At 36.7% G+C, this 25,099-nt stretch overlaps 1 protein-coding gene across 1 annotated transcript; it reads right to left on the bottom strand.

Moving 5' to 3' along the window:
• Positions 1 to 625: 625 nt before the first annotated feature.
• LOC109073075 (immunoglobulin superfamily DCC subclass member 3-like) lies at positions 626 to 23,340 on the bottom strand. Its single transcript, XM_019089249.2, has 15 exons — positions 23,066 to 23,340; positions 21,044 to 21,535; positions 13,854 to 14,165; positions 12,760 to 12,904; positions 12,531 to 12,661; positions 12,186 to 12,323; positions 11,935 to 12,093; positions 5,727 to 5,892; positions 5,073 to 5,323; positions 4,803 to 4,967; positions 4,284 to 4,472; positions 3,324 to 3,440; positions 3,109 to 3,235; positions 2,747 to 2,882; positions 626 to 2,410 (listed from the first exon to the last, which is right to left on the bottom strand). The coding sequence occupies exons 2-15, from the start codon at positions 21,087 to 21,089 to the stop codon at positions 2,324 to 2,326; spliced, it is 2,169 nt and encodes a 722-aa protein (XP_018944794.1). The 5' UTR covers positions 21,090 to 21,535; positions 23,066 to 23,340; the 3' UTR covers positions 626 to 2,323.
• Between the last annotated feature and the right edge of the window lie 1,759 nt (positions 23,341 to 25,099).

The raw sequence follows: 25,099 nt of genomic DNA, 5'->3' as shown, positions 1-25,099 counted from the left end.
TCACTAAAAAAAAAAATCAATTTCTTTGGTTCCATTCATTATGTTACTGTATACACATAGCTCCGTTGACTTTTTTTGAAAGGGTATCTTTGACCTCTACTGACTCCAGGTTTGACCTACTGTTAGCCAATCACAAAACACACATTTATGCATGAACAGATACATATACATACCGTACACTCATGCAAGTTCATGTGCTTTGCTAATGAAGTGTTACAAAAGATAAAGGGTATGAATGTTAAATATGAAAGAGGTATTTGGCATTATTATTATTCTACTATTTGGCAAGTTCAACTCTATTATTATAAAGAGGACACAAATGTTCCTTCTCTTGTATCAACATATAAAATCTCCTTGAAAATATATCCCATTTTCATTTGGCTATTATTTAAATGTTAAAAGGTTTTCAAATAAAAATCTGGCAGGTCAATATCAAAAGAGGGAAGATAGAAAATGTTTGAATATTAAAGCATATTATTGTTGTGTGATTAGGTTTGTTATTGAATCCATTTTATTGCAGCTTCCCCTTTTAACATGATCTGCAAAAATGTCAACACAATGGCTTCAGTTCATCTAAAGAGCAAATGGATATAAAGACAAATGAAAACCTTAATTTTTTTTTACATCTTTGGATATCATAAAGCTTGGTTTTCATATCTCACACAATTTTTTGGATAATCTGCTGCCATGCCTGTTTGTTTGGGAAAGAGAGAACGCAGCAGTTTCTCAGTAAACCCAAAATCAACCATCATCTCGCAGCCCCGTCAAGTTCCCATGGCAACCGATTTGGCATCTGGAGAAAAGACCAGTTGGTTTGGCTGGAAAGAATCTCTTTGGATAAACATCGTCTTGATGCCATCACATATTCCTTGGTGGAAAGCAAAATATCCTAAGCTTTCGGTTGCACAGGTTTTTGTGGTATCCACATGGAAAGGCCCAAAAATATCCCATTACAATTCTCAAGGGTCCATACATTCCATGCGGAATTTCCATATCACATTCTCCGAACAAAATGAATCCCCTTCTGTACCTGCTGTTTCATCTTTTTCTTTGGAGTTTAGCAGCATCAGAAATGAATCCTTGGATCGGATTGGCAGGATCCTAATTGTGGATGGATGGACTTGGAAAGAATCGCATCAAAGGTGTTTTTAAGTATTCCACAGCTTAAATGGTTCTGTAAAACATCTCTGGATGATGAGTTAGGGAGGGGATCCCAGACAGCTTTTGTCTGCTAAGGCAATATTTGGAGCCAGAGGATGGGCAGCCACGGTCACACTCTCCATGGCAGTCGACCAGATGGGCACCTGAATGCAGGTTCTGGAGGCAGCTGGCACAGGCACTGGCAGGGGGAAGAGTAGCGGGTATCTGCTATTTTTTGGCTGAGGTAGGCAAGTTTTATTAGCAGGTGGCTAATATCAGCCCAACATAACATTCTGAGGTAGCTATCTTTGGAGGTATACAGCTTTTGGTGGGTATTATAAAGAATAGGAAAGAGGGAAAGGTGGTAAGAATCCATCAACTTTATGGTTCCTCTGGGGTATAGCCTGCCTCGAGGCATGTACGGTGAAACATATAACAATCAATTTATTTGAACTCACACAACCACAAGCGAAGGCAAAAGCAAGGCCACGTTATTCATCTTTGTATATCCGAGCTAAGGCTAACAAATGAAACAAACCTCTGTTCCCTGAAATCATTTCCACTGAGAATATGGCTAGTTGTAGCTTGTTTTGTAAATCATGTAGTTCACTAAATCGTATATAAGAGTTTGACTGAAGAGAAATTATTTCAACGTTTGGTCTTTATATTATGTGGCATCAGTTCGGACACAACGTAAGGCTACATTTTATTACCAGAGGACACATTGCAAAATGAAGTTTTGGTTTTAGCAGAAAGCCCTTTGATAATAAAATATAAAGCGGTTTTGGTATAATTTTTGTTGTATTTTGCTTCCATTGTGTTTTTCTGCTCAGAAAAAGTGCAGTAACTATTTGTAACTTAGCATGCTAGCATAACAAATGTCTTCAGTATCTCCTAAGGCCATCATTTGGTGTTATTGTGCAGACACATCGACATAAAGATCTCAAAGGAGTCAAGCTTCGGTTCTATAGGCAAGGAGCAAAAGCAACAAATGGGACAGACTAATTTAAACCAGCTCAATTATCAAAAGTTTTGTAGTTAAAACAGACCCATTTACACCTTTAAACAGTAGCAGCAGTTTAGGTGACAGACAGGGCATGATAAATATGGACTAAAGGGGACATTGTGGTGGGCAGGCTAGGCAGAGGAACCACAAGGAGGTAGATCACAGAGGCAGCGCTAGCTAAGTGCCTGTGCCTGTGCCTGGCAGACTGGATGAGTGCTGCTCAATAAGAACCTGGCATTGGGCCTGGCAATCTGTGTTATGACCCTGAAAAAGAGAAAACAACCGTTAGTATGATAAGTTACCTTTATACGAAACCTTGCTAATCAGAGCACAAGTTCAGTTCCAACTGTTGATAAACTCCATTAGCAGACAAAAAAGTCTCTGAGAAAAGTGAATATTGAGTAAAACAACAATCCTGCAGAGCAAATTCATAAGCTGTAACTACAGTGACACAACTGGGGTAAGATATTCAACTGATATACAGATGAAATGACAAATATCCATTCACTAACTGCGTAAGATGAGATTTTGCGGTATCTATGGTCAAGAAAAAAAAAATGATGGTGGTGGGGTGGGGGGGAGCTTGACTGTAAGTCTTACTTGTGGAACCAGTTCAATGCCTTGAGCAGGCCGTGTCACTCCCGCTTTTGGGATGCCATTGCTCTGAGCATGGTGACCTCCATCTTCACCCTGTGGTACAGACCAGCTGTCCTGAGTCCCCTTCCTACAGAGGAAACTGAGACAAAATTTCAGGTATTTATTATATTTATACTATTATATATGTAGATATATACATAAACAACAAACATTATATATTAATATATCATGTACTTACTATTATTTTTATCATTATTATTAAATTGTATATTTATAACATGTTATATTTCATGTTTGTGAAGTGAGTCCATTGAGTACAATTTGCAAATAGTTATATGACGTTATCTAACCAAAAGATCAATTACCTGCGCCGATATCCAAACATGAGGAAGAGCACACAGAAAATGATGCAGGCCATGCCAATGTGGATGCCAACCACAATGCTGCTCACCGAGCTCTCTACACCCCTGCAGTTACATTCAGTCTCCTCTCCTGCAACAAGGAGCATGATTATTATACAGTGCACTTATTTAATAAATAATCTACGGAATTATGCATGCTAAAACAAATGCTAATTTACCTGATCTGGTTTTAGCACTAGTCCTGTCCTCAGCCAGTGACACAAGTTTCTTTGAACAGTCGCTCTCTCCATTACCATTGTAGGCCACCAGTTTGACTTCATACACAGCACCAGGGTCTAGGGAAAAAAAAGAGAACTGTCAGTATCACACACACTGCTAATAAATCAAAGCTACTCATGCATTTGTCTCACACATACATAATCTAATACATATACATTGAACTGGTTTTGTTGACTTTGCAGTCACAGTAGAACTATTGATCATCTGAGTCACTGTGATTGAGGTGCGGTGTAAAACCTCCTGGCTATTATGGTACTCCTTTTCCTTGGGCTATTTTCTTTTTATGTGATGCAGGATCTGTTTTCATCAATATCTCGATTTTCACACTATCTCCAGAGTTCTCTGAATTCAAACATTTGTCACATAATACTAGGAAATACTTAGAGGAGTTTTTGTTCTCTGATGCTCATGAAACACTTCAAGTCTGCTCTTCAGGTGGGTGAGTGAGGGAACATTTCAGCTGTCACTGTACAAACATAATGGCTTTTTCAGCGCTGCTGTAACAGGTCATGTAGACAGAATAGTGAAGTGAGAGTACATAGCATAAAACATTAAAATAAGCAGGGCTAGATGAAATCTAATGGCTTTTTTTGTGCTGAGGTGTTTTTTCTAGATGAAAATCCAATAAAACCACTATAAGAGTAATTTTTATGCAAGGAAAAAAAACTGAAGAGAAACATTTGTAGATTGGTTTGTATTGCAATTTTTACACTAAATATCTTTGCAAAGCAGATTTAGGTTAACTTTCACATTTAACAAACACATTTTGTTATAAATACAATTCTCTGCGGCCATTATGAAAAACCAGTTTTCTGCAAATATGTGTTGCATCCATAGTCTATTGTTGTGTGCTGAGGTGTTTTTTTCACAGAAACAAAAAAAAAACATTTCCCCTTTACCGAGATGAGAAATGGTGTGAGCGTTAACATGGCATGGCAACTGAATCGGTCCCTGGATCTCTCCGTGGGGGATCCTGCGGTATGATAGTCGGAAACCCTCCATTTTTCCAGGCTTACTGGGCAGCTCCCATAGGACCTGGACTGCAGTGGTGTTTATTGCTTTGGTGAAAAATGTAGGTGGACTGGGCACTAGATTGGGTACAAAGACAGAAAAAAAACATTATAATGAGCTCAGAGGAACAAGGAACACTGTCAGAGTTCATTCTGTTCAAGCAAAAAACATAAGGTGGGTGGGCAAAAGAGAAACCATAGAAAGAATGAAACAAGTGCTCAAACATCTGTGACAAAGCAGGTTCGATCAGAGGGAAGGATGATATTAAACAGACGGAGCCAAAAATATTGATGTGGGCCAGAGAAGACACAGTTAGGGAGAGAGGAGGAGAGTTTGAAATTGTAGTGACCTAAGCAAAACATAAAAGCAAATACCATGCAATGTGTTATCTGTATGCAGGTACATACCGCCCCCTAGTGTTGTGGAAACAACAGTACTGGAGCGTTCACTAGCACCCAGTGGAGAGTAAGCCTTCAGGTAGATGGAGTAGGTGGTCGCAGGTTCAAGGTTAGTGAGGTCATGCTGAAATGTTGTCTTACTCACAGCCTCCTGTAGTTCTTTGCTTTCAGGCTCTGAAAACACAAGTGCACCAATTATAAAGTATTACTCCAAAAATATCAGTAGAGCGCAAAATATGTTCCAGTTTAGTGGAACATCTGAAGTCCAGAGACACTCACCGCCATATTTGCAGATATGCAGAACGTATCCGATGATCCCGTCTGTGATTTCGTCTGGTGGCTGTGTCCAGGAGAGCTGCAGGGTGGTTTTAGAGAGAGCCGTGGCTTTCAGGCCCTGAGGGGCATCGGGCAGCTCTTTGGCCAGGGACACAGCCAGACGAGCACTGGCCTGGTTAGTGCCAGCAGAGTTTTCAGCGATGCACTGGTATATGGCCTCATCCTCTGATGTGATGCGAGTTACAGCCAGGGTGCTAAAAACATTGATTATATTATTATTTTAAATATATTTGCTGAATTTAATGTAACCTTGTTAACATTCACAGAAATTACACATCTCACAATTTGGATGACATAATATAAAACAGGTGAACACTGACGTCTGGTGGACAGCTGGTAAAGTTGGTAAAGCCTCCAGACAAATTATGCCAGGTAAACAAAACCACTAAAATATTGCACAAATATACATTTAAAAAATATATATATGTCTTGTGGACAGCTGGTAAAGTTGGTAAAGCCTCCAGACAAATATATATATATATTTATATATATATATGTTAATTTGTCTGTTTACAATACATGCCTAAGTATTGTATATTCCTGTTGATACTAGTTGTGAGCCTCATATAATTTAAGTGTGTACCTATAAATGTGTACCTGTTATTGTTTGTGAGCTTCACATTATCGCCAGGCGTGAGTATCTTTCCATTCTTCAGCCAAATGATATGAGGCTCAGGAACACCCTGAGCCACACATGTGAACACAGCACTGCCTCCTGCTGGTTTAGACACAGACTGCGGCCACTGAATGAACTCTGGAGGAGCTGGGGAAAGAGAAGGAACAAGGTAAGACCATGGTTATTATAGTTAACTAAAATTAAAACTAAAACATAAGCAAACTATTTTTCTTTGACTGACATAACAGTTGAGTTAATCTATAAAAAAAAGCATTAAAATAACTATAAATATAACTGAAAAAGTACAAATAAAAACTATATCATATAAAAAACTAACAAAAATGACATAAGCACACAACAAAAATACTAAAAATTAAAATAAAAATGCAAAATATAAAAATTAAAACTAATTTAAACTATTAAAGACTAAAATATTAGTCCCTCAATGATAATAAAACAACACTGAATAATATTAATAATTAAATGTGTCTCCTATTTTAATCTCCCAAAATAAACATTTTGGTAACACTTTAGATTATGGAACACATATTCACTATTAACTAGTTGCTTTTTAGCATGGATATTGCTAGCATTTTAGCAGTTCATTAGTTCTCATAAAGCACATATTAATGCCTTACTCTGCATAACCATATTTTAGATCCCCATACCTAAACATGACTACTACAACAACTACTTTACTTACTATCAATAAGCAATGATTAGGAGCTTACTGAGGGAAATCCCTTAATAGTCATAATAGTCAATGTGTTTCCTAATCTAAAGTGTTAACAAATTTTAATTTGAGTGATAAATGTGAAAATTTTATGCAGACAGTATGACACAGAGGCAAAGCTCATTCTTCTGTCAAATGAGAACCATACATTTGTTTAACAGCAAGATGTGTTAATATTAATATTTAATTAATTAATATGATTTAATTCTTTCCAGTTCATGTATTTTTGAAACACACTAATTTACACTAACACTAACATCAGATCTTGAACTTAAACTCTTTTTATAACTGCTCTGTATTTTCCTAAATGACCCCTGCAGCCCCTCCTCTGTCTCAGCAGCACAGATGCAGCTTCACTGTTCCACTTGACACCCCTTCAGTGTCCACACAATGGCCATGCACATATGTAGAGAGCAGCACAGATGCAGCTTCACTGCACAAGAGCCCCGTCCCTGGGAAGGGGGTCTGAAGTGGTCTGTGGAGGTGTGGAAGGTCATAGGTCAAAGGGAACCCGATTTCAATAGACAGCTATTAATCAATGCCGGCACAGATCTTTAAAACAGCGCAGCTTCCCCTTCAAATGAGGTCAAAATTTTGAATATGGTTGGACAAAAATATAGATTTGTCAAATCAATATGAGCCACAGAGAAGCTGTTTAATTGGGTATCACATCTGATTGTTCTGTTTCTCATCAGTGTCCTGAATAATATCTATAAACAGAATTAAAAATGAAGAACTTTACAAAATCTACTTAAGAATCAAAAAAAAAAAAACCTTATACATATTACTTGAGGTTAGAATAGGTCAAGTACCACTATTTGTACATGTATGTCTGGGTTGGTATGGTATGGAATTTAAAGAATTTTAAGTGGGTTCAGTGGGTTCTGCTCAGGCTTTAGGGTCAAAGTGAAAAGTGGGAGGGGCTGGAGGGGTGTGTATATAATGAAACTATAGCAGGGCACAATAGGACAGAGGTCACTTCAGACCTCCAGACTCAATCTGGATTGTGTGTGTTTGTGTGCGTGTGAGGAGGGGTGTCATTCATCAGCCATGTCATTGTGGTTCTCTTCTCTCCCAAAAAGCACTTCACACTCGAACCTGAGTAGAACCGTTGATGACTAGACATCCTCGAATAGAAATGTTGGAACTGAGGAGGGACTAAATAAAGGCCATGTTGGAGATGTGGTGTGTGTTATTTATGTCTCATTGAGATAGATGTGTTATATGCTCTATCTGTCTCATACACATCCATGTATCTATGATTTGGTGCTCAAATATTAATAATATTATTAATAAATTATGAGCAATGTTGAAAGCAGTTTTTTCTGCTTTATATTTTTAGATATTTTTAAAGCAGTTATTTCTGCTTTATATTTTTGTGCAAACCATGGCACTTTTGATCAATCATTTTTGATTGTTTGTTAAGATATTATTCGGCCCACCTATTTTCAACATTCAACACTGAAGACTGGAGTAATGACATTAATTATAAATTACATTCTGAAATATATTCAAATAGAAAACAGTTATTTTACTTTGTAATAAAATTTCGCGATATTACTGTTTTTTTTGATGTTTTTTTATTATAGAGGGTGTGAGTATGAGAGTTTTTTTTTTTTTTATATTGTGTAGTAAATTTAATCAGTTGATATTTAATATTAGCCCTGATTTCCAAAAATGATGTGATTAACTTTGTACCATGCTATTATAAACATGATTAACTATGGTATAAACATGCAATTTACACTTTTAAAAACTTTAGTGAAATGTTTTCACATTAGAATGTGTATTGATCATTAAAGAATGTTTAAAAAGACTGCACTGGTTCTATTTCTGTCAGACAAAAGATTTTATATGACTTAAATTGAACTTCTTAAGCACATGTAAACGCCCAGTGAAAGTCAGCTATAAATACAAGCACACGTAAAACACTCATGCACGTCGATCTGTGACTGATTCAGATGGATTCATAATTTCTTTACATGTAATTTCCCTTGCCTGCAAACAGGAAGCAATCAGAGTACAATTAAATAACAGCCTCAGCTTTAGGAGGTCTGTTTTCCACTCTAACAACTAACCAGCTGTGTCTTTACAACCAGGATCAACTGACAGCATCAGTGGCCAATCCATCTCGTGTATTGATCAGTTATTCTTTTAGCAGGGTCTCAGATCCTGACCTTGAGTCTGATCAGATGGCTATTCCTCATTCATTTAATTCTGGTGTGTGATTTATGCAATCAATTAATATTATTTAAAAACATGGCTGCCTCCTGATGAACTGGTTCTAGAAAGCATTCGCTGGATTTATATCAATGAGTCTCATGTTTAATATGAATTGCTATTTCTGCACCTGCTATGATATAGGCATACATTTTCAGATTGAGAAAATATAACTTAAAGAAACCCCTCAGCTGAATCAGAGGTCAATATCCTTTCATTTTTCATATAAAAAATAGCCCAGGGTGAAAATAAAGGAAGGGGTTCCCTCAACACAAACTGTTATACGTCACAATCCCCCCCTTGAACTTTGTGATCCAATGCCTGACCGCCAGCTGGGACAAGAACAACTGCCCTCATAATGCTATGAATAGTGTGTGTGTGTGTGTGTGTGTTGGGGGGTGGGGGGGTCGGGGTCATGAAGGCCATCACCCTTCCTCATTTGATGACCATCCGTTCTGCTGGCCCCTCCCTCGCTTCTTCATCACCTGTCTGTCAGAGGAGGCTCCACCCCCTCTGCTGCCTACTCTTGTAAAAGAGCTTCCTGGGCCAATGTCAAAGGTGAGAAGTGAGAGGGCAGAGGTGAGAGGGGTTACCTCACCCCTCCCAAAACATACATATGCACACTAGGAAAACTGCTCTTTACTTGTCTGTCTTCCTTTTTGTTCTTTATTGTCCACATCCTGGCCCAGCATCTGTCCGGACCTTCATTACTGTGTGAAAGTGCAGACTTCACATCCACAATGAGCAGTCTGGAGGACCATAACCTGACATAAACAAACCCCTCAGCTTTGAACTTGACTAGGATGTGCTGATTTTACCTTTTGAATGGCAGACAGACTGTTAAGTTATCAAATGTTCACACAACCGGACTAAAATATTCAAATTGCCCTTTCTGCTTCATCGACTGAATTTCAGTGCTTGTCTATGATGTTAAAATTATTTAAAATAATATTTAAAAAAATTATTACTGTGATGGCAAAGCTGAATTTTCAGCAGCCATTACTCCAGTCTTGAGTGTCACATGATCCTTCAGAAATAATATGCTAATATTTGGTGCTCAGTAAACATTATCAATGTTAAAAACAGTTATGCTCTTTAATTTTTTTTTTTTTTGTGTAAAATAAAAATATTTTGTAACATTATAAATGTCTTTTCTGTCACTTTTAATTACTTATAAAAGTTTTAATATCTTTTAAAAAAAATATATCAAAAAATCTCACTGACCCCAAACTTAAGAACCGTACCCTAATATTAATACATGTTAACATATTAAGTTATATAATTGAAGATAATTCATAATACATTAATTAAATAATGAACAATATGATGCTTACATTGTAAATTAACATTTACCAAGATTAATAAATGCATTAAAATCTGTGTATTGTTATTTCATGTTACTGAATGTGTTAACTAATGCTAACATATTAAACCTTATATATTGAGTATTACTAATCAAATATATTCTTGCACAATTCCTTAATTATGAATTTCAGTTTTGTGAAACTCTGTGTTACTCTAAAATTTCGTTTTGTTTCACTGACCTGAATTACTTAATGAGACTTTTCTCAGGGTTTACTGGGAAGGTTTTTACTTTCTTTTTTGGAGAAATTATCTAACCTAATCTCTTTGTTTCCATCTTACACAAAAAGTGGATCAATAAATGAATCAATACATTCAAGATTACCTCCCCCAAATGGCTTCACTGCCAATTCTGTTGTAAAAAGACTGATAGGAGTGACTATTGATTAATCAGACATAAGCTGCACATTTGGGACAGTGACAGAGAAAGCACACCTGGGTGCAATTTCAACAACAATTTAACAAATTAATGGATTATGCTTATGTTATTATTAGGATTATGCTTATGTTCAGATGAATAAAAAGCTTAGTCGTTTACAGATACTACTACCAACTGTGATATTAAATATGACTTTTGTAATACACCTCTCAAGGATGATTTACCCATTTGTTCTCATGTTGTTCTTTCCTAAAGACCCCCAGTGTGCAGCTACTTTGAAGAAAGCCAATGAACGGAGCAAATATACCTTAGGGATATATGATCATGTTGAATGTATGGACAGTAGCAGGGTGATGGATGAGTTGTGTCACTGGGGTGCTGAAGGGGGGATATCTCCTAACAGCTGACTTCATTACCCAAGCTATTCTTCTCAAACCCAGCTGGACAGCACCAGCAGACCTTAATTACCATAATGGTAGTCAGAGTCTCACACCATCACACCCAGTAACAGAGTGAGAAAAAACCAAGAAGGGCAAAGGTGAGAGAAGGGAGGGCCTGAATATTGACTTCTCCTGCTGTGCTGACCAGTCAGCCTCCATGGGTCATGTTCAAAACCAGCTCTGCCTTATGTCTGGTCATCATAACAGTCAAAAAATACTTAATTCATCCAATACATACACAGCAACAATCACACACACACAAAATAGGCTTGTTCTGTTGTGCTCAGTGAAGTGTGCAAATAATAAAATTACTGTAATAGTGAAGCTTTGTGAACTTCTGCCACAACAAATCAGGATTAAGCAGTGTGGAGTCAGCTATTATTTGCCACATGGGTTAGGACCATTTACAGAATACTGAAGCTAAAATATCTACCTTTCTGATTCAATACACTACCGTTTAACAGTTTGGGGTCAGTAAGAGTTTTGAAAATAAAAAAATATATATACTTTTTTCAGCAATGATACATTAAATTTATAATGTTCAAAAATATTTCTGTATAAAAAAGTGCTGTTCTTTTGAACGTTCTATTAACCAAAGAATCGTAAAAAATGTCATAGTTTCCACAAAAAAATATTAAGCAGCTCAACTATTTTAGAAACTGATAATGATAAGAAATGTTTCTTGATCAGGCAATAATAGAATAATTTCTGCTACACCGCCACCAAAGGAATAAATTACATTTTAAAATATATTAAAATAGAAAACAGTTTTTTGGTAATGATATAATAGTTTATTTTATGCTGCAACTTTATGAAAGAATTACATTTTAGGAATAAATTACATTTTAAAATATATTAAAATAGATTATTGATTTTTTTATGATATTTTTGTTTTTGTTCTATTCCCCAAACTTTTGAACAGTACTGTATTTCACATAACACTGTAAAGGATCTGTCAGCTGAGACAAAAGGCCAAAATGAGAAGAAATTAGATGAGTGGAAAATCAGTAAGAACATGTCGCAAAATATCTTCAGTACAAATCAAAGAAGTTTACCTTGAACTACCAGCCTGCCCAATGCAGTACGCCTCATCCTGGTACCAGGCCGGTTGGCAGCACACACATACACTCCAGAATGCTGAAGGGAGACATCTGAGATCATCAGGTTCCCTGTCCCAAGCACTTGTATGCCCTCCACTCCAATAGATCTGCCATCTGATGGAAAAAAAATATTAGAAGGAATTAAGTTATGAGAAATCTAGAACATTACATTATCTTTGGTCAGTTTAAGTGTTAAGGATTCATACCAAGTCTACTCCAAGACACAATCGGACGAGGGTTTCCAGTGGCGATACACTCCAGAATGGCGGTCTGATGGACGGTGATGGTGAGGTTCTGTGGGCCGGACAGGATGACTGGCTCCTTATAGGTGCGAGGAACACCACCTGAGAGTAGAAGTGCAAATAAAGAGATGATGAAACTGGAGCTAAATTACAAATCACTAATATAAGGATGACAGTTGAGGAAATCATTGTTCTGGTTGTTCAATGCATAATATAGCACATTGCTTATTTACTAGATCCATAGAGTTTAATGTTAAGGTTATGTACATGCAGTCTGGGGTGTTTGTCAGATCAAGGGTGGCTACTGACCGGTTACGTTCAGATAGGCCTCGTGGCTGTAGCGGGTGTTGGCGATATTGGTGGCAACACAGCGATAGACACCAGCGTCTGATTTCTTAACTCCTGTAATCTGCAGAATACCCATTGGGAGAAGTGTGTACCTGTGAAGAAAGAGTAACATGAATGAGCAATTCTGGAGGATTTTGAGAGGAAGATTTTAAAGAAAGAGAGTAAGAACTGTCTGCGAGGACTGTGTTACCTGTCATCAGATGTTCCAAGCACAACACGGTCTTTCTCCCAAGTAATTTTGGCCTCAGGAATACCATTGACCTGACACTGGAAACGTGCAACACCTCCCTCATCTACTGACATGGGCTCTGGGTGAGTGTGGAATTTAGGAAGAGCTGTGGAACAAAGACAGTTGAAACAATTAATAGTTATTTATACAGAAAATATAATAATAATAATTTCTGAAGGATCATGTGACACTGAAGACTGGAGTAATGGCTGCTGTTATTCAGCTTTGCAATCACAAGTATAAAGTACATTTTAAAATATACAAAAACAGAAAACTTATTTAAAAGTTATTTTACTGTATCAAACAGATGCAGTCTGAGCGATCATAAGAGACTTCCTTGAAAAATATTGAATACATTTTTTTATTAATATATATTAAGCATAAATGTATCTAAATTTAGTGAGGTTTAGTTTAATTTTAAGATTATTTCAAGAAATATTCTTTATATGATTTTGCATGTCAAATAAATTTAACCAGTTTTGAGGATGTTAAGATATTTGGATATAACATTACATTGTTTTCCAGATATTTTCTAGATACAGAAATAAAAGATAAGCATATGTTTATGCAGTGAGTACTCTATGTGTATTCTTACTTTCTCTTATGTGAATTTACTGTGATAACTTGATATTGGCATCTAAAATGGGGATTTTTATTGGGGCTTTAGGATGAGGTGCCGGGAGTATTGTGGTCTAAATAGCCAGGTCATTTATATAATCAATAGGTAGGAGTGTTAAAAGAAGGGGGCTCCCTATGAGAGTTCATTGCCATGGTGACATACAACCTTCTGGGGAAGCATGTAGTGACAACTATAATTCTGCAGGATTATCACCCACCCTACTGCTTTTATTGGACCAAAGGGAGAACCAGAGGAAGATTGGAAAGGACAAGGTAACAGATAGTAAAGACATTGGTACCTCCACTATATCAGTGTATTTACCACATAAACAATTAAGTGATCATAGGCAAAGCATACAATTTCATATCCTAGTGAAAAACTATCCACTATCACCCATGTCACCCATGTTTGAAATGCTTTCTCCTCAGTCACTCACATGCAACTTGCACGTGGGCCTTGCGGCTGACCAGCATGCCGTAGTGGTTCTGTGCAGCACAGTAATACTCTCCAGCATCAGTAGCATCTCCATCCCGTCTCTTCTGGAAGCTACGGATCAGGAGCGTGCCGTTGGATAGGACCTTTGCACGACTGCCTACTCCCAGGAACACTGGAGCTCCGTTCTTATGCCACGTCACGGTAATGGGACCCTCGCCTTCCACCCTGCAGTCCAGCATCAACGGCCTGTCCCGTACCGCGATAACATCACTGGGCTCTGTAAGGAAAGCCAGCTCAGATCCATTACACAAACCTGAAAGTGAGAGAGAAATGGAAAATGGGTCAGAACACAACTAAAACAAACCATACAATTGAAGACTGTATGTAAAATTAATGGTCTACAATGCACAAAAAAACAACAACAACAACAACTATATTACGTTATGCATATGAAACACTGATCATAATATAAAAAGAATAGTGATGATGTTCTACTGGGTTTATCAGGCACTTAATATTCCATAATATTATTCATTTGTCTGCACTTATGCTATTGAAGGAGAACAATACAGAACTGGATAATGGCAATAATCTTCTTTAGAGCTGCTTTAAATGTGTTTCATAATTGATGAACTCTGCAACATCAACACTGTTACTGAACTTTGCATCTTTCACACTGTTACTGAACTAAATGTATTCAACATTGAGCTATATTGAGTTGAATAACGACACTTTTCTCGTTTATTACAGTGAAGTTGTTTTGTATAAAGCGCTATATGTAAATGTGACTTGACTTCTAAAGACAATAAAGTTAGAATGATTTTTAGCTACTTTCCTTGCAATATTTTTTATTTTAAAACTGCTAAGTCCTTTTTGATCTCATCTGCAACTTTCATTGAGTTTTATGATATACATATCTATTTTTGTGTTGCAAATGTCTGTGTTTTATTTTAATTCAAGACTCAAACAAAAGGAAAAACTCTTTTAAAAATAAAAGCTCTGAGGTCAAACTTTCCATATCCACAAAACTGCATTTACGTCTCATTACTGATGTCACTGTGAGCTTTAAGCATATCTGCTTATTTACTCCGTATCACCAAACCAAACCTGGTCATCACAATGGAGACAAACGCAATGCAGCCAGTGAACCATAGAGGGCTGTGACAAAGACAGAGTAGAAGGGATGGAGAATTAGGGTGAGTTATGGGGTCAAGTTAGAGGAATCTCTTTTGAGTAAATGCACCCTGATGACAATAGCCCTGTGACGACACCCTTTTCCCAAAAACAACTCCCGGCAACCACCAGGAGCCTCCTGCACCCCTCTCAGTCTGGACCATCTGCCCCCCACTTATACAAACCCAGCGGTCACATTTTCCTTTCAGTCTGATTCCAGGGTGACTTTCCCATGCCACTGGTTCACCCCGGTCCTCTCTCATTGTCAACTTGCTTCATGGCCATTCCATACATCTTCTGTGCTTTTTATATCGAGACCTAAAGCAACCCTTAATGTGACCTCTGGAGATAGCCGGTGTCTCCGGCAGCTGTTATGTTAAGGAGCACAAGTTTGCTCTTGAACTTGCACTGGATGAGATATGAAATACCTTGAGCATCTGTTAGGTAGACATAACCTACCCCACTTTCAATATGCACTTCTGCTCCTCTGCTTGCTAAAATATACTCATTTTTTACTTCTGGGGTCCTCAAACACCACCTGCACTTGATCGTGACAGCTGCAATATGAAAGTCCTAAGTAAATAAAGAGTCTTAAAGGGAGAGTTCACCAAAAAATGAGCCATTGTGTTATCATTTACTTTGTGGAACACAAAATAAGATATGTGTACAAATGTTTCAGTGTGTTTTTATCCACAGAATGAAAGTCAAAGGGTTCAGTGTTGTTTTGGACCACACTGACATCCATTGTGTGTGTGTGTGTATATATATATATATATATATATATATATATAAAAACAGTTGCAACATTCTTTAAAATATCTTCTTTTGTGTGTAGAAGAAAGTCATACAGAAGATATTTTGAAGAATATTGGTTACCAAACAATTGCTGGTAGCCGCTGACTTCCATAGTGTGGAAAAATAATAAATATGTTATTTTGTGTGAGTAGCTATTTGGTTACCAACATTCTTCAAAATATCTTATTTTGTGTTCAGCAGAATTAAGACACTCTTACAGGTTTGGACTTGAGGGAGAGTAAATGATGACAGAATATTTATTTTTGGGTAAACTATCCATTTTAAGAGAATTCTGCTCTCTGCATCCAGCTGCTTATTATTTGTCATTTTAAGTTTTGTATAAGCCTTTTAGAGCTGTAACAGTGGATGATGTATTATACAGTATTTGTAGGGATGCAAAATATATCTTTACTATAGGCTATTGGTTATCGGCAATATTTAAGAAATTAGCAATACTTTTACACATAAAGGTATTGTTGTGCCAATACTGTGTATTTTTACATTCAGATAACCTTTACCATTACCTAACACTGAATTAAACTACATTTTTAAAAACACTAATAATTTAATGACACATTTATCTTTAGCAAATCTCAAACTGAATATATATATATATATATATATATATATATATATATATATATACTTTAATGACACATTTATCTTTAGCAAATCTCAAACTGATATTTCATACTGTACATTATAATTATCATGTGTTAAATATTTTACTTGTTACTTTTAAATTGATTTTAGATATTATTTTAAATTCATTTCCACAAAATATTGGTATGATCCAAAAATATCTATTTCACTCTAATTCAAAGTGCATGTAGGAAACCACTGCTGCAAAATCTTACATTGCCCATGACAACATGACCAGATAAGCTCAGTTGTCTCACTCTCATATACCATGGACTCATATACCTTGAACACTATCAATACCAGAGTCCATAAATATATAGTGCTATAAACTTGACTTCCACTGAAGGGAATATCTGGGATGCACTTTTTGCTCCCAGTTAGGTCGCACACTGAGCAGATGTAGATGGGACAAGTCTGTCCTTCCTTTTTCATTTTTATGAGGGCTAGCTTACATCTGACCCTTCCCTGGCTTACTCCACCCGAAGTGTTAATGAAATTCAGAGGTCCCAGGGGCAAGGGGGGTTATGTCACACAAGCTGGATTCAGAAATACAGAGAATAACACATGGGCCTAAGCAATAAATGCATATATGTACAAACACAATGTTAGTTTTTGCTTGATATATCTAATTAAATAATGTAATGTGGTAGCATGGATATAAATGGATTGGATATTTAACACTAACCATCTTAGAGAACAACTGAATATAGTTTTCTAAGGTAGAGGTTTCTGTTTCTGCTCCAGGGTCTAAGATCTCTATGGTTGCTACAGTGGTGATGATGGTGCATAGAGTATGTCGATTATAAAGTCTATGCTAATAAACCATTCCAACCTGCATGAGACCCGAATAGAAGTGTGATTAAGAGCTCACGTCTGGGGATAATTCTGATAATTCAGATGAGAGGTGGATAGAAATGGGGTTTTGGGGGATTGTAGATGGTCTTCTGAGCAGCAGGAGACCCTCACCCATCCCCACCCCTTGAGCTATGACCTCAGTCCCTAAAGGGTCATGAGAGAGTTGGTGAAGGGTGGATGAACAAAGTGGGGCTTAAGGCAGACAGCCTGTGTCCAGTCACACACACAGTCCCAGCCCCCAGTTTGCTCCATTGTCCCCAGTCTAATGCTGGACCTGAACTTCACAAACTATTGTTGGAAGCCAGACATCATTCAAATGACCTTCATCTCCAACCAGAGTCTCTAAAGGGTCAATGTGGCAAAGATTTGTAACAACCCCAACCATTACTTTACCTTACTTAAATATATAGAGTCTGCAAGGCTGCATTTGATCAAAAATAGAGAAAAACAGCCACATTGTAAAATATTATTACAATTTATAACTATTTTCTATTTTAGCATATTGTAAAATGTAATTTAGTCCTGTGATGGCAAACCTGAAGCTGCAGCCAAAACATGATACATTTGTTTCTGTATTCTTCGATGAATAGAAAGTTCAAAAGAACAACATTTACTTTAAGAAGAAACCTTTTTACATTTTACATATCTGAATTGTCACTTTTGATCAGTTTAATGCATCCTTGCTGAACAAAAGTCTTTTGTATTTTTGAAAAGACTTTTGAATAGTAGTGTACATATTTATAGATCTGCAATGATCTTATGGCTAATCTGAGGAGGGGAAAAAAAACTTCTAGGATTTAGAATTGAAACTTCAGATCTAAAAGACTCGGGCCCAATTCTCTCATTTTAATGCTCACTATAATTTCAATATGGGTGTCCCTATTGTCCAGAGAAGATTTAAGCATTACTGAAACTGGTCTTCCACTTTGAAAAAGTAATACAAGCCTTTGAAAGAAATTCTAAATGCATATGAACATTCACAAATTCCTCCAGCTTTTTTCTTCTCCCATTATATCCATGGCAGCAGCAGGAGATCTAACGTAAACAATAGCTGAATGCAAACTTGGGGGAGGAATTGTAAAGAAGCTGGGTGGAGAGGGGGGATCACGCTGCTCCGGGTGGGCTTCTTTTGACTCCATAATGGGAGTTGAATTCTTCCTGGCTACAACAGCCACAAGCCGCCTACACAAACACTCTTTTGTGTTGGTCATTTGAGGCAAAGTTGTCTTTTGTTTAAACGCTGATTGTCATTAGGTGGCATATGCAAAGTTCAAAGTCATGCTAACACACTTGCGTTTCCTCTTTTAGAGAGGAAACAATCCCCCACAGTTTCACTCCACCCACCTCATTAACAAATTATCACTCACCAATTAGCTCTTTTGTGCTTTACTTTTGATGTATCTGTATCTGACTCTGACTTTTTAAAGGATGTTTTAAGATGCTATTTTCAGTCATATAATGGTGCTTAGTAAAATATATATGTTTCTATTAATTAGCTCATGTCTGTAGGTCAACAGCTTTTTATGAAAAAGTCTTTGCCAGACATAAAACCTTTGGGTAAAATCAATAAGCAATATGCTCCAATTGCAGGGGGAGGACACCCCATCACTATGGCCTCAGGTCTTTAATTATTGGGATAAGGACCAGAAGGAGGTCCAGGGCTTCCATTAAGCCAATCTCATTAATGGAGCAGCCAAGGGTTAAAATGTCCCTCTGCTGCAACATGTAAGTTTTAATGCCACTGTAAGTTCCTCTTTGGCTTTATGAACCCTGATGATTTTCTTTAACGGAATCGCTGAAACTATAAATATGTAGGTCTATAACCAAAGTGATTTTGTGGCCAATTAGCCAGTACCTTGGATTACAGTTTATTACGACAACTTCATTACAGTGAGGAAAATGGGTATTGCTTCAATTAGAGCAATGAATGTTCGGACTGAAGTGGCTACAACTTGATAGCATCAAGTAACATCTACTGGAGCTTAAAGTTCTTTTGAGGATGGATTTGAAATCGAAAATGATTCACGTTTCCCACAAGAATATTAAGAAGCCCAAGCGTTTTTAACATTAATCACCAACATTGAGCATCAAATTTGCATATTTAAATGATTTCTGAAGAATCATGTGACACTGAAGACTGGCGTAATGGCTGATGAAAACTCACATTAAATATAAAACGCTCTCTCCATAGAGACGGCCAAAGGATTTATATCTTTTTGGTCAAATTTCCCAAGTTTCTTAACAGGAAGGAGATCCATGCAGTGACTGAGACATTGGCCACCCACTGCAGCCTGTGCCCTATGTGGATTAGCTAGATGGGTGTCTTGTCAGAATCACCTATATCTGCCTTCTGGAGTGAGAACTTTCCACAGATGAGGAGTCTGTGGAGGGATTACTCCAGCATAAACACATTCAGGCATGCACACAATTAAACCTCCAACAGCTTTAAGATGATTTTAAATTTACCACCGCTTCCCAATAAGGCTGGAGCAGTGTTATGGAGATCAGGGTGTTGGGGTCAGGTCAAAGGGGGTGGGGAGAGGTGGCCACTTTTGTCTCCCTGGCTCTCTTTTTGCTCCACCCACTTTTGACTGCTCTGCTGTCCAGGAGGGGGACCCAAAAGGTTAATACCGCCCAAGGTCAATGCAGCCCCTCTGTCTATAAGGTCATCTGTTTCTTCCCCCTTCCTCCCTGAGACTCACCATCTCCTTCTGTTCAACTTTCCGACAATGTTTATTTATTATTCCACTGGAGATTTATTCTAAGGAACACACATGATCCAAACTCAAGGCCATGATATCTGGTTTGAAAACAAACTGATTTGATCCCAAGTCCAGTCATTTGATCTTTTTATAAAAATATACAAACAGAATAGAAATATTTGATGCTTATAAGAATTATTGAGAAGAAGAAAAAATAGAGATAAGTAAAAATAATTTTATACAGGGTAGTTTGATTCCATGATATATGCTCTACCCTGATAACTTATATTGTTTTTATTTTGTTTGTTTGTTTAGAAAGTGGACAATAAATTGATAAGTTATAATGTAAATATAGAAATATAAATTTTATTTTAAAACATTTTTGTCACATCAAACATTTTTGTCACATCCATTTAACTTGTCATACTTTCTGTCATATATAGCTATAAGTTAAAAAAGTACAAAATTTTTTAAAAATTATATATTATATTATTTATAATAATATAATATAATATAATATAATATAATATAATATAATATAATATAATATAATATAATTAGCAAAGACTGGAGAAAAGTGAATAATAACAGCTGGAATGACTTTATTTAACGTTTAACGTCCAAGATGCAACATCTATGTGCACCAATAGCTTGCCCTGCATCAGAGTAAATAAACTCTACGAGTATTTTATGTAGCTAAAGGAAAAGCAGTAAAATATAAATAAATATTAATATTGTAATATTTGAGTTAGTTCTGAATCCATACTTTCTTAATTCAACGCACTGCTGAGGACATAATAAATCGAAATAACAATCAGGCAGTTTGCAGTATGTGTAGTCCTAGTCTCATTACAAACAGTTATTCTTTTGATACAGAACATCTCAAAATATGATCTTTAAACCGTTCTAGTCAAATTATGCTTCTGTAGAAAAGTATTTTTTATAAGTGAATAGTAGGTCTAAATAAAATGACTAAAATGACAGCATATCATTACGACGTTAAAAATAAAAAGTGTATACTCACATGAACCAATAAACGTCAGAAAGGTCAGTAAAATCCGTGGCTTCATTTTCCCGTGTAAGTCCTTTCAAAAATGGAAATAGGTAGGCTACTATGCTACTTCTTTGGGGTTAAAAAGTTTTTAAAAAGTGAAAAAAATCTACTTGCTACTTTTCTAGTGCAAATGTCTTTCTATCTGAATACAATTCCCAAACGGAGTAATGCTACAACAACATCGTTACTTCACCACATTCACGGCGCTCCTGCTGCGCGCTGCTGTTCACGTCCACGGACACTTTGAGAATATCCCGTGAGCGGCTTCAGCACAGCGCTGAGCGCCGCGATCATTCATTATTCATGATGTTGTTGTTGTTGTCGCCGCTGGCACGCGCGGTCACCAAACAGACGTGGACGCGCGCGCTCTCGCCGTAACTGACAGGTGGCTCTGCGATGAACCAGTCGTTAAACGAACGAACTGCTGCCTTTGGGTAGGATGCGTTATGACTGACATTACATCTGAGAGAGAAAAAAAAAAAAATCTCTTGTATGCTTTACCACAAGCGGTTACACTCAGAAACATCATAACTCACAATGATCATAATGACGAGTTGCATCTCTCTCTCTCTCGCTGTTGTCACTTACCAAATTTTCAGACACATAAAAAGTATTAATACTATTATTTGTTAAATATATAATATAATAAACAGAACCACAGAAAATTTGTGGGCAACGTAAGTTGTGGCAGTGTGAGCTAAAATTAACAAAACCAACTATTTGAGTAAACAGTCTCACCCTGTGTGCTCAGATCCATTAACCCCAGGAAAACACCCAACAAACTGATTCAGTTAGCAGCGATTAGCATATGAAGCAGTATGAATGGATGCATGCTAAATAAAGTGAGTTGCCTGTCCAGGGTCCCATCCCCTCCCATTATCAGCTACTAATTAAAGAAACATTTGAACAGTTAAAGAAACATCATTTATAAGACTCTTCAGGCAAACAGTGAAATAATTTATTAAGTCATTTATTAAGTCACATAACAAACTCTCGTTTTATATAAAGCCAATTAAAATATTCACTAAAATGGAAATCAGCAAATCTGTATTATGCATGTAAATGAGCCCATTAAAATTATTTATAGCACATTAACAATGTTACAAGAATGAGGTCATGCTGTTAATTAAGCAATCAATTTTTTTAAAAATGTTTATAACTATATTTTTATAATGTAATTTGCATTTTGCAAACCCCCCAAAAAAGGAAAAATAAAATAATTTGTAATATATATATATATATAATAAAACTTCTTTTTTTAATTTAACATTAAAATACATTATAGCATTTATAGTCATGCTGTTAATTCAGCAATTAAAAAATATTCTTCTTAATTCAGTATACTGTGGACTCCAAAGCTTCTGACTACAATATAAAATGCTTAAATTTAGCATTTTTTATAATTTAATACAATTATTTTCATAACAAATAATATTATCAGAATAAAATGTCGAGTGATGGCTGAATTCTTACATTATCTTATTCCCTTTTCATTTTACATTATAATTTTTTATATCATTATTATTATTAAATTAAAAAACTTTCAGTTCATTTCCTAGTTTGAATGCAATTTTGAAACCCATATATTTTCAATGTGGTCTCAAACTTTTTGGGCCAAACTGTATATTGTTTTCTTACACAATATAATAGGTAGAAATATGCAGATGTGAAAAGGCACTTTTAATAAAATGACATTATCAAAATAGCAAAGCGTCTTGCATCGTATTATGTGTATAACACCATAATGCTCAGCACATCTAATTATGTAATCTAATTATGTTCAAGACATTTGGACCAAGCACCCTAAAAACATTATTTATCAACATGAAGGCATAAAACCACCAAAATCTGTATAAGGATTCTGAAAAAGCAGCAAAAAGTTTTTGTAAACCTCATTATATCTGTTTTGTTTTTCAGGATTGGCTGTCCTCAGGTCAGAGGAAGAGATCAGCGAGTGGAGCAGAGAAAAGGAATCAGACAGGCATCCCCTACCGTTCTGCTTACTCCCTATCCTATTAGGTGCTCTATGGCTGCCCAGTTAACCATGGATACAGGCACAGGGATAATCCACCCTAACACTCAGGAACTCATTCACTGCTCTCTCCATGCCTCTTATATGCTGTTAACTCTATTATGCACAGGAAAAGAAGAATGAATCAGAGAAGAGAAGAATCACAAGTCATATACAGGTTTTGATAGACTGATCAGTCCAGTCCTGAACATGTTTTTTCTTCTATATATTTATTTTTTCTTTTCTCTTCTCTTCTATATACCGTGGTGTGAAAAAGTGTTGGCCCCCTTCCTCATCTCTTATTTTTTTGCATGTTTGTCACACTTTAATGTTTCAGATCATCAAACAAATTTACAAACCCGATTCCAAAAAAGTTGGGACACTGTACAAATTGTGAGTAAAAAAGGAATGGAATAATTTACAAATCTCATAAACTTATATTTTATTCACAATAGAATATAGATAACATATCAAATGTTGAAAGTGAGACATTTTGAAATGTCATGCCAAATATTGGCTCATTTTGGATTTCATGAGAGCTACACATTCCAAAATAGTTGGGACAGGTAGCAATAAGAGGCCGGAAAAGTTAAATGTACATATAAGGAACAGCTGGAGGACCAATTTGCAACTTCTTAGGTCAATTGGCAACATGGAAGTGTCTCTCAGATGTCAAGATGGGCAGAGGATCACCAATTCCCCCAATGCTGCGGCGAAAAATAGTGGAGCAATATCAGAAAGAAGTTTCTTACAGAAAAATTGCAAAGAGTTTGAAGTTATCATCATCTACAATGCATAATATCATCCAAAGATTCAGAGAATCTGGAGCAATCTCTGTGCATAGGGGTCAAGGCCAGAAAATCATACTGGATGCCCTTGATCTTCGGGCCCTTAGATGGCACTGCATCACATACAGGAATGCTACTGTAATGGAAATCACAACATGGGCTCAGGAATGCCATTCGCCGTTGCCGGCTAAAACTCTACAGGTCAAAAAAGAAGCCATATCTAAACATGATTCAGAAGTGCAGGCGTTTTCTCTGGGCCAAGGCTCATTTAAAATGGACTGTGGCAAAGTGGAAAACTGTTCTGTGGTCAGACGAATCAAAAATTTTTTGGAAAACTGGGACGCCATGTCATCCGGACTAAAGAGGACAAGGACAACCAAGTTGTTATCAGCGCTCAGTTCAGAAGCCTGCATCTCTGATGGTGTGGGGTTGCATGAGTGCGTGTGGCATGGGCAGCTTACACATCTGGAAAGGCACCATCAATGCTGAAAGGTATATCTAAGTTACAACATTATGCTCCCATCCAGATGTTGTCTCTTTCAGGGAAGACCTTGCATTTTCCAACATGACAATGCCAGACCACATACTGCATCAATTACAACATCATGGCTGCGTAGAAGAAGGATCCGGGTACTGAAATGGCCAGCCTGCAGTCCAGATCTTTCACCCATAGAAAACATTTGGCGCATCATAAAGAGGAAGATGCAACAAAAGAAGACCTAAGACAGTTGAGCAACTAGAAGCCTGTATTAGACGAGAATGGGACAACATTCCTATTCCTAAACTTGAGCAACTTGTCTCCTCAGTCCCCAGACGTTTGCAGACTGTTATAAAAAGAAGAGGGGATGCCACGCAGTGGTAAACATGGCCTTGTCCCAACTTTTTTGAGATGTGTTGATGCCATGAAATTTAAAAGCAACTTATTTTTCCCTTAAAATGATACATTTGATAATGTCATCTATGTTCTATTCTGAATAAAATATTGAAATTTGAAACTTCCACATCATTACATTCTGTTTTTATTCACAATTTGTACAGTGTCCCAACTTTTTTGGAATCGGGTTTGTAAATATTAGTCAAAGATAACACAATTAAACACAACATGCAGTTTTTTTATGTAGTTTTTTTTTTTTAATGGATTACTAAATTTAGTTGTACATGGCCCTGTGTGAAGAAGTGTTTGCCCCCGTTAAAATTGTGGTTTATCACACCTGAGTTTCTCTGGCC

Source organism: Cyprinus carpio, chromosome A19 (genome assembly GCF_018340385.1).
Source record: "Cyprinus carpio isolate SPL01 chromosome A19, ASM1834038v1, whole genome shotgun sequence".
Classification (NCBI taxonomy): Eukaryota; Metazoa; Chordata; class Actinopteri; order Cypriniformes; family Cyprinidae; genus Cyprinus; species Cyprinus carpio.
Note: the sequence above shows the minus strand (reverse complement) of the source record. Positions and strands in the feature narration are given on the sequence as shown.